The sequence below is a fragment of the Perca flavescens genome, chromosome 8 (genome assembly GCF_004354835.1).
Source record: "Perca flavescens isolate YP-PL-M2 chromosome 8, PFLA_1.0, whole genome shotgun sequence".
NCBI lineage: Eukaryota > Metazoa > Chordata > Actinopteri > Perciformes > Percidae > Perca > Perca flavescens.
The window spans coordinates 18,487,599-18,498,551 of NC_041338.1; the positions used below are offsets into that span (position 1 = coordinate 18,487,599).

At 38.1% G+C, this 10,953-nt stretch overlaps 1 protein-coding gene across 2 annotated transcripts; it reads left to right on the plus strand.

The window, feature by feature from the left end:
• The first annotated feature begins 886 nt into the window (after positions 1–886).
• gxylt1a (glucoside xylosyltransferase 1a) lies at positions 887–8,225 on the plus strand. 2 transcript variants are annotated; one of them, XM_028586216.1, is made up of 8 exons: positions 887–1,384; positions 1,950–2,042; positions 2,763–2,946; positions 3,331–3,462; positions 3,555–3,806; positions 4,234–4,357; positions 4,549–4,721; positions 7,230–8,225. In XM_028586216.1, exons 1-8 carry the CDS (start codon positions 1,167–1,169, stop codon positions 7,389–7,391), a joined length of 1,338 nt encoding a protein of 445 aa, XP_028442017.1. In that variant the 5' UTR covers positions 887–1,166; the 3' UTR covers positions 7,392–8,225. The 2 variants fall into 2 exon arrangements, with proteins under 2 accessions (XP_028442017.1, XP_028442018.1); XM_028586217.1 differs by lacking the exon at positions 1,950–2,042 and having other exon boundaries at positions 891–1,384.
• The last annotated feature ends 2,728 nt before the right edge of the window (positions 8,226–10,953 follow it).

A 10,953-nucleotide genomic window follows, 5' to 3' on the forward strand; every position in this document is an offset into this window, starting at 1 on the left:
TTTAAGAAACAATATTGAATAATTATTCTAAGTATGCTTCTCATTCATTTGGTAGAGTTGAGCATGATTTAATCTATAGAATGGTTTATATTGTAAAATAATGTTAAATAAAATAAGTTGTAGATACTTGGATATGTTTTTCATTTTTCAATACAAACCGGAACAGTTTGTAAAACATGGATTTCTTAAAAGTTGCTTTACTGGAACAAAACTATTTTCCTCAATGATTTTCTATTGCATCTCCACAGCTAATAGATTGTATTTTTGAATGTGTTAACAACCTTTGGCTTTTTTATATCATGACTGATATGTTCCATGAAGGAGGAAGAAGAAGACATGAAAAGGCTATTGACTTGGTATTTAACTTATGGTTAAAAGGAAGTCCCTAAACGCAATGATGGAAAGTATTACATTTACTCACATATTGTACATACTGTTAGTATTGCTTGAGGTACTTGGGTATTTCCAACTGCTACTTTCTACTTATACCTCACAGCATTTCAGAGGGAAACTTTGTACTTTTTATTCACTACAAACTAAATATGTGCTCAATTATAAAAAAAGAAGAAGATGCATTGTTGTAGGTTAAACAACAGCTACTACAAAATTAAACTTTTTAAAATTTGACTTTACACATCCATCAATTTTAAAAGTATACATTGCTGAAAATTCTGTAACGTTACTTTTACCCGGCAGGGGTCTGGTTGTATTTACACCACTTCCACAATCCTCATTTTTAACTAATTTGCCTTTAGCAGGTGGGATTTGGGCTATATAAGATGAGTCACTTTCTCAACCATCTACCAGAATGTTTGACCCTGTGTCCCCATCTTGTGTGACACAATATTAATGATACATGTAATTATGCACCAAGCTTTGAATTTTTGTTAGCTAACGTTACCTGGCTGTCTACTGTACACCATGGATGTATCAGCTGTACACACACTGTAAACTTTGGTTGGAGAATTGGTTGATCAAACGAAACACGTGTAACGTTAACCGATGTGGGTGGGGCGGTAAACTGTAAACACCAACTGACTGTGCTCTTCGGCTCTAGCTTCTGACTTGATTTTCGAGATAGATTGTTACTAGCTGGTAGCACGTCATCAGATGGTAGATGAGATCAACAAAAATGTTCCGTTAGCGCATAAAACTTGAAACGCAAAATGCGATGCTATCTTCAAGCATTTCTCCTGTGCATGGTCTTCACCTTCTTTTCTCTGTTGTATGTGTTCAATCAACTCGCCTCCACCTTGGAGGACAGAGACGACTGGAACCTGAAAGAACAGGGAATACCCGACAGGCGCAGTCATGACTATGGGCACCTTCTCAGGAAAACGCCAGGACTGACAGGCCTTCTAGACCGCGAAGAAGAGCATGACAGGTAGTTGGGTTAGCGTTGATTTCATGTAATTACTGAGAACGTTAGCTAGTAACTTAGCTAGTGGTTAGCTTTACATACATTTGCAGTTGCTCTGAAGCTAGCGTGACTGTTAAATTGGACTAAAATAATAACGTTAATGTTGCAGTTGAAACGTTACCGTTAATTGCTGACGTCAATGGCACGTAACGTTAACCGGTTAATTTAGCTAGTTAACGTTACCAGGCTGATAATAATTTAATTGAACATATAGCCAGCGTATTCATTGTGCTGTTTTACACCGAAAGTATATAACTTTATGTGTTAAAAATTACTAATGACTTTCTTGTATAATTCTAAAAGCTACCACCTGTCAGCTAGCTAGCTAAATAATTGATTTACCTTTAACGTTAGCTACTGCTCGCCAACTAGCTAGCTAATTCTGTGCCTCGTTAGCTTTTGGCTGGATTTATAGGACGGCCACCTGTTAAACAACTAACTCGTAGATGCAGATCTAATTCCAAAATATGTCTGATGTCCAAGAGATTTAACGTTGAGGATGCAAAAGATCATGTTTTTATTCTGTCAGGTGTAAATCACTGTCAGTTTCTTACTGGAATCCATATTGGAGACTACCTGCTGATGTTTGTGGAGTGAACTGCTTATTGGATTCATCTCTTAGGTATGACTGATTTGGTGTGCATCTCTATAAATAGATACCACTGTTATTTATAACTCACAACTTTCACCTACTTCCTAGGTTCATAGTCCAGAGTAAATGCTCAGCCTGATCCTGCACTCCTACCTTGAAACTACTCTTGAGTTTTTGAAGTCATAGTACAAGCAGTTCTCAGAAATCAAACATGTTGACAATTTAGTGACAACACTTTGAGTTGTTAGTGTAAAGCCATTATAATCATCATTAATACCCAGAGGCTGTAGTAATTTGGAGTACAAATACTTCTACATTTTAATGTCTATTGTACTTTTTTTATCATCTCTACTCTACACAATGCAGTCATAGGTGGAGTTTTTCTCTGCAAGTTTTTGCAGAGAGAATGATAATTGAGGTATTGGGGCTTTCTTGAATCTGTCTTGTTACACTTTAATAACCTAATCAGATGCCGTTTTGTGGGATAACTTGAAATGAAAATAATTTTGTCAATTATAATTGTGTATGTAGGCTTGCCATACTATGACATGTATACAGAGATATGATTGAAAACTGTCAAAGTGGTCCTTTCATTAAACCTAATACCAGTTCCAACCCTACAGGGCTAAGCACCAGTCAGCTGAGCCTGCTGATATCTTCATTACTTTTTTCTCTCCTGCACTTGTGTATCCGTGCCAATAACAACCAGGGTTAATTACTGATTCATTTTCACTTTGTCTTGGCTCTTAGAGAGAGGTCAGGCTCTGCAATCAAGGGACATAGTGATGAGAGAAGTCACCTGGCTGTGGTGGCCTGTGGCCCCAGGCTAGAGGAGACTCTTACCATGTTGAAGTCTGCTGTTCTCCTCAGTAAAAAGCCTCTGCACTTTTACATCTTTGCAGAGGATGATCTACATGACCACTTCAGAAATGCTGTAAGTGTCTTCCCAACGACACCAGAACTTGTATGTACTGTAGTTGTGTATTCATTTTCTGGTTGTACAGTTTCCTAAAGCAATGGCCCATTTGTGATTAAATCTGTGTCAATGATGGCTGATGCCATTGTCAACTGGCATATACAGAATCACATTAAGAAAGCATTCTTGCAACTATTGCAAAAATTCTGCAAGCAAGCTCATGGCATGTTTGAGAAACAGTCTGCCATTCTGAATGCATGGATATTTTTACAGTAAAGCCTTATTTTTACACAGCTGTTGTCATTTTTTTGGGCCCAAAGGCTGAGATGCATAGTTTTTATCTTACAATGCATACAATATGTGGATATTTTTATTTTTATTTGTGCTTATGTTTTCTTAAAGCTGGACTCCTGGCCCAGGACTGTTCAGACCAAGTTTAACTTCACCATCTACCCCATCACTTTCCCCAAGGAGAATGTGAAGGAGTGGAAGAAGCTCTTCAAACCGTGTGCCTCTCAGAGGCTCTTCCTGCCAGTACGTTTAAAGTTATCCTTCATGCGTATAACTTGTAACAATTACACATTTGCAAAATGTACTCATATGTTTTATTGTGGTCGGTTTTCCAGCTCATCCTAAAGGAGGTGGATTCTTTGCTCTATGTGGACACAGATATAATTTTTTTGCAGCCAGTAGAGGACATCTGGGCCCTTTTTTCTCAGTTCAAATCGAGCCATTTAGCTGCCATGGCTCCAGAGCACGAGGAGCCACGCATTGGCTGGTACAACCGTTTTGCCCGCCATCCTTACTATGGCAAGACAGGAATCAACTCAGGGGTCATGCTCATGAACATGACGCGCCTCAGGGAGAAATCCTTTAAGGTAATGTGCACGTAGAATATCTTTTTCTTGCGAGTTTTTTGCAGCATGATAACTTCTTTCAGCTGTTGCTATGTATCGTTGCCAATTTAATATATTACCTGTGTAGCATGATGGCCATTGTGACATTAAAACTAAGGTTAAGTGTTCACCTATGAAGGCAAGAGGTATTAAGCAGATGTGAACCATCTAAAATATAAGTTGTATTATGTCCAAGTCTGAAATTATTATTATTATGAAATTATTATTAGTAGCTGTAGCACCAAGATTGACCAGCTGAGGTCACTCTTGTAATTTCTGAAAAACAGTTAATTTGAGTTGATGTGAAGTGTTTGACAAAAGGAATTATTTTTCCAGAATTGCAGAGTTATGATTTCCTGATGCAAAATGATATAAATGCTCTTTTGATTGCTGTATTTTTTTCTTCTAGAATGACATGACAATAGTTGCACTGAAGTGGGAGGAAATTCTGATGCCCCTTCTCCAGAAGTATAAACTCAATATCACCTGGGGTGACCAGGACCTTCTTAATATCATATTTTACCATAACCCAGGTTTGTGCTATCACATATACATCATTATTTTTAGTCTTGAATGTTACGCTAGTTTCTTTACACAAACGAGGCTTCACTATAGACGTTTGTTGTTTTGGACATTTACCATCAAATAAACAAACCTTTGAGGGTTTGTAACCCAGTTATTTACAATTCTAATCAATCCAGTCATGTCTCTTGCTGTGTTACAGAAAGCCTATATGTGTTCCCCTGCCAGTGGAACTACCGTCCAGACCACTGTATCTATGGCAGCAACTGTCAACAGGCTGATCAGGAAGGTGTCTTCATTCTCCACGGTAACAGGGGAGTTTACCATGATGACAAGCAGCCTGCATTTCGAGCCGTCTATGAGGCCATCCAAAAGGTAGAAACTAGAAGTCTGTGGTTTCTCTGAGCCCCTACAGTGAAATAGAAAAACAATATTTGTTAACAATCACCATGTCTTGTAAAAGATTCCTGAATTGAATATATTTATTCATCCAAAAATGTTGTTAAGAGTTCCAGACACAGCTAACTGGATAACATAATGTAAGGAGAAGTAAAGTTTTAAAAAGCTTTGTTTATTCTATTAAGGAGCAATCATTTTTATTGACTTTCTTTCTGGTGCCTCTGTTTCTTTAGAGGGCAGTTGTGTAGGTAGACCAGACTATTTGGAGAACCATTTTCTTGTCATTACATTATCAATAGGCACTCCAGGCCATTGCTTTTCTCTCATAGATGCTTCCTTCCACCAGTGCCTAATCAATATCCTGTTAAACCTTTCCATCCTGTCTTGGCTCTCCCAAACCAGACAAATCAGCTCCACCCTGCTTTGACCACTGGAATGCTTGCTTTAAATGTTGTCAACTAAAATCAAGTGAAGAACTAGAGTTAATAAGTGAAGAAACATGTCAGCCATTGAAACTGTGTTGCTCACTGATGTGCTTTTAAAGGTTTTTGGACAACAATTTAAGTTGTCAAGGGCACAGAGGTGTAAGCTGTATCAGAATTGGGACACAGGCAATATTTGTTAGTGGGAGCAATTCATTGTTGTTTTGTTGTTGATAATAAGAAAAATATAGAATCACCATCCTCATCCTTTGACTATCCTCCTCTTGGGTTTGTATGAGGCCTGTTCCACTTGGAACAGCTGGTGAGTTCTGGCTGTCTCTTTACACATTCTGTAAACTAAACATTTTCAAAATTGTAGCATCCTTACGTTGGTATGATGCCTTACAGAGCACTGCCAGTGCATTACTGGCACTTCAAAATGAACACAGAACTTTGAATAAAAAACGAATGACATCTGTCAAATTTACTATGCGTTATTAATGCGTTTCAGCTTTCATAGCTTAAAAGTCCACTACACATCAGTCATCAGTGAGCGAGCAAGCCAGCCGGAGAGCTCTCTCACTGCTGTGCTGGCGGGCTCGCCTTCGATCTGCTCTTGTTGTTTTCAGCGCACCGGTCAACATGCAGGCAGCAATCAGGGGAGTAAGGGAAGCTTCATTAGCTGGTCTCCATCCATTACCTCCACAGGGCTCAGCCTGGCCACTATCAGTGCGGGCAATGTTCTCAGCCATTAAGTAAACGAGCGGGCTTCATTATGGGGCACTCAGTCTCAGTCTCTCCGACAGCACAAACACGCATACAGCATCCCAGACAGCACATAACAGACTTCTGATTTTAGGAGGCGGAGAAGTCCTGTGGTTTGTCATTAGTCATCATCATAACATGTGTCCTGTATTAGTTATATAAAAGTAAGATACAGGGCTTTGTTGTAAAATTAGCTCATTAGAAAATAGCCTGGTCTTACTGAAGAGCATTTCATCCTTTGTTGTCATAAGCTTGCTATATTTTGTAGAAGCTTTTATCAGTGCTTCCTGTTGCTCCAGCTCCTCAGGCCCCCTCCCACTTTGTTCCCACTCAGTCCTTTGAGGACAGCATCCTAAAGCCTGGAGCAGGCAATTCTGGAGGAAACTCTCATTTCCATCCCACCAAGAGCTCCTTAGTCAGCTTTGCTCCCAAGGGAGGCTCTCCCAGCCAGCAGAGGAGCTTGTAATAAAGGGCACTACCATTACGCAGCCATGCCCACAGAAGAGTTGTAAAATGTTTAGTGCTGATGCTAGTTTGAGACATCATGATGGCTGTGTGGACAACGCACCAGCATCCACATTAAAATCAATAGGAGGCTGTTAATGGTGTTTTATTGCCTGGTGCAGTATATGAAAGATAATAAAGAAAGTGTGCTTTGAGTTACCTAATGCTTGGCCAAACTGGAGTCAAATGAGATGCTATAAAATTGTGATTTCCTCTTATTTACTCAAGAAGTAAATGAATGGTGTACTTCAATACAAAAACAAGAGGCCTGCATCCTTATTTACATACTGTATGTGACAAAAGCTTTGGTTGCTTATATTAACTGGCTGAAGAGCTGGACGTTTTTATCTCTGCTGTTCACTTGGTGACACAAAAGCATCCAATAATGAAGCATATCTGGAATGCTGCAGCTGTTAGAATTCACCAATGCTGTTACGCCCTACTGAGCCCATTCTTGTATAGTTGTGGTAACAGATATTCATCACCCAAACACACTTTGAATTGACAGTTATTAATCAAATGCAGAATGATATTGTCTTGAAGTGACAATGATAAATGTGGCACTTAATTCTTGTTATTTGAATACAGTTATTATACAATCATGGCTGTCACAGCAGGCAACAGGCATAAAAACGCACACCTCTGCTTGATTTTGAGTCTTTCTTGAGTAATGTTAGGATTAGGAGAAGACCTAATTAAAGACACATAACCATATGTAAAAAGCTGTAATAAAATCTGCTGTTTATTCTGAAATCAAAAATATAATACCTGCACACTTTTCCCTTCATCACAGTACACATTTGGTGAGGACATGGAGACCTCACTGCTTCAGCCGCTGGAAGCGTCGCTACAGGCCACCACAAATACGTACTGTGGAAGAGCCAGTCACCTGTTCACGAAGAAGTTAAAACAGAGCATCATGTCTGTTCAACAAGATGCCGCACAGAGAAGATGAGCAGGACAACACTCTTCTATCACTGATATTATGATTAGTGTCTTAATTTCTCTCTGGAAGTAAATACTTAAATGTAAGACACTCCTGTGAAGACAGTGAGCTGGATGACAAACACTCAGGTCAGCTCTGAACCATTATCGGTTTACAAACTGCATATCAAGACTGGAAATGGGGAAGGGTAATCTGTTGAACAGGTTATATTTTCTGTTCTTAAGTGAAGCCAATGTTGGTACATATCTATGTCCAATGAACACACAATCAGGTCACATACGCTTTCACGCCATATGGGGGAAAATGCACCGACACTTTTTAGAAAGAACCTACAATCACTTTATACAATTGTCTAAGGACTTTGGGGGAAGATGAATGCAGCAGGGTACTTAAATATGTACTCGTATCAAGATTATTGTATTAGAGTTTATAATTTTGCATACAGGTTTTGTACTAGAGTTTTTGTCACTGCAGTATATCATGGAAAAGGGTTATCTTCATGTTTTTTTTAAGGTATGTGTCACATCTTTTTTAAACAAAACAAATGTTCATTAAGAATACTTAAAACATGTAGAATATGATTATTATTTATTATTGTTGGACATCTGTGAAAGGATGCACTTTTGATGTCTACCTTAAAACGTTAACATGAGCCTATGGTTTCATATATTCTGGTATGGGAGTTTGTCAAAGAATTGTTTACTGTACATTGTAATAGCATTTAAGTAATTTCAGTAACTTTGCCAATATGAGCATGTTTTATAACTGGAACATGTCCTAGAGATCAGTTCGTTTTCAACCAAGCCAGCTAGTGTCATGAAATCGGCTGCCAGACAGGTTTCGCAAAACATTTGCACTATTGAGGGGGAAAATGGGGGATTGTAACAACACCGAATCATGTCATTTGAATGTATTACTCAAAAGCTAGAATGGACTTTGAAGTATATATCAAATGAAAATTAAGTAAATATTTTATCAAAAAGCATTTCCAATGGTGTCTGTAAAGCAGTAGTATCTCTAAAATACGTATGCTTGTGATAAGGTTGAATTGGAAAAAGTCATAGCATTTTAAATTGGACAATGCTCTAAAGTATGTAATATGGTTTGGAATTTACCTTGTGTTGCTTTAAGAGTAAATATACAGTATTTTGGGCTGCATATTACCCCTAAGAATATTGCACAAAAAAGGAAGGAATTACAACAATTCAAGTGTTTGTAATAAGGCAAATTAATTATAGTGTTATTAAATTATTTGACTGAAATTCCTCAATGCTCAATTCACTGTTTCCTATATTATGTAGTATTCTTATTAAGCCTTTGCACCAGTCATGATAACCATTTTGCATAAACTGTACTTGTTGCCCACTCACTCCACACGAAGACAGAGCACGAGCCATGTCCTAGAAGGCGGCAGCAGCAAGCTAAAAATAAGAAATAAAATGGGAAGACTTCAGAAAGTGTTGTTAGATGGCTGAAAAGGAGCTGATGTGTCTGGGTCAGTAGCCTCTGGCTCTTCATTTCACAGGCAGATTGACAGACGTGCATTGAATAGGCAATTGTTCTGCATGATGAATTTAAAATGGTCTCTATTCTAAGAAGCTGTTAGATATATCCATTTTTCTTCCTGAGAAATTACAAAGTGTGCAGTGAGTGGGGAGACATTTTTTGTATTCTTAGAAAGACTTACCTCTTCACAGGTTCAAAGCTTTATTTATGTGAAGCCAGTAGAAACCTAGCAGTAGTTCTAAAATATTTGCATATTAGGCAATTCAGGATTGTATTGTAAGCTAATGAGCAACAGTTATATGACTATAAGGAAAGTCTTATACATTGGCTCTGGTTCATATTTTTAATAGAGAAGCTCTGTGATAGAAGCTTTTAGTACTACATTTTCTACTCTCACAATAGTGTCTTTAAGGGGTTAAGGAATGTATGTTTTGGTTTGCTGTGGGGATACAAAAAAACCCTACCAAAAACACAGGTCAATTTATTTCTCTGAAGTGATGATACATTTGCAGAGAAATGCTCAATGATATTATTGAATCCCTTAAAGCACAATCCTTAGTAAGATCGATGTTTACAACTTCAATATGCAAAGCATATTCAGTTTTTAGGGGGAAAGGCAAATGCTGGTACTGCCTGGTTTCACTCCCCCTAAGTATAATGGTGATTGAGGTCTCATTCTCTTACGGTCTAACAGGAACTGCCAATGGATTATTCATGTTATTGCTTGCACCACTTGGCCTCCGTAATGTTCGATAACGATTTAAAGTCCAGGCATAAATTGAAACAGTCGGAGGCAAATGGCCCAACACAGTAAAAAGGGTCACAAAGAAAGGATTATGTAATATTAGGCAATGCATAGTCATCAACATCCTTTTTACATGAGGAGAGTGTGGAGTTGCATCATCAACAGTTATGTGCAGAGGACATAGAGTTTTTAAGATGACCGGATCTGTTTTTCAGATCGCAGAGTGCTTTACATCTGGGACCAGGTGTAAAAATGATGTGCACTCACTCTGTTTCCTTAACCAAAACTTTTAGGGTCCCTGAGAGTTACTGGGCCTTAAAGGAACACGCCGACTTATTGGGACTTAGCTTATTCACTGTAACCCCCAGAGTTAGACAAGTCGATACATACCCTTCTCATCTCCGTGCTTGCTGTAACGCTGTCTGACGCCCCCAGCATTAGCTTAACCTAGCACAGATCCTGCAGGTAACTGGTTCCAACTAGCCTACTGCTTTGAATAAGTGACAAAATAACACCAACGTGTTCCTGTTTACATGTTGTGATTTGTATATTCACAGCGTGTACAAATAACAAGGTCACATGAGACACAGCCATCTTCTAACCGTATATAAACTGGGAACTATATTCTCAGAAAGGCGAAGCACTGCTACTTCTGCTACTTGGGCGGAGTGATATGCTTGCAACACCTGAGAAGCCCAGAGCAGCTTCGCCTTTCTGAGACTATAGTTCCCAGTATGTATACGGTTAGAAGATGGCTGTGTCTCATGTGACGTTGTAATTTGTACACGCTGTGACAAATCACAACATGTAAATAGGAACACGTTGGCGTTATTTTGTCACTTATTTGGAGCAGTAGGCTAGTTGGAACCACCCAGGTGAAAAATAATTCTATTAAAATATACTTTCATAAAGTGTATTAAGTATATTTTCTAAATTTTGTATTATTTTTGTCAAATCCAAGTATAGTTAAGTGTATTCAATTATGTTATTAACTTCAACTTAACATCTATTTGACTACACTTCAAGTGTAAATAGTATACTAAAATGGAACAACTTTTTTTTAAACTTCAAGTGCACTAAAATACACAAATGAAAATCAAGATTCTTGAGCAATTAAGCACACTTACAGTACAATTGCATGGTATTGCCATTCTTATTGAAATACACTTAAAAAGGCATTGCAGCGCAACTTATAGTTGTGTTTAAATATATTTTGTGCATACTGCTATCATACTTATTACTATAAACTATGTTAATTTAGTATGCCTTTGTAATATTTCAAGTGATCTACAAATGCACTTCATAACTATATTTAGTGCT

Excerpts from the sequence above, each read along its gene's own strand:
- gxylt1a (XM_028586216.1), top strand. The coding sequence starts at position 1,167 with ATGCGATGCTATCTTCAAGCATTTCTCCTGTGCATGGTCTTCACCTTC. Across the intron at positions 1,385-1,949 it reads CGCGAAGAAGAGCATGACAG|GTGTAAATCACTGTCAGTTT; the intron begins GTAGTTGGGTTA and ends TTATTCTGTCAG. Across the intron at positions 4,358-4,548 it reads CATATTTTACCATAACCCAG|AAAGCCTATATGTGTTCCCC; the intron begins GTTTGTGCTATC and ends GCTGTGTTACAG.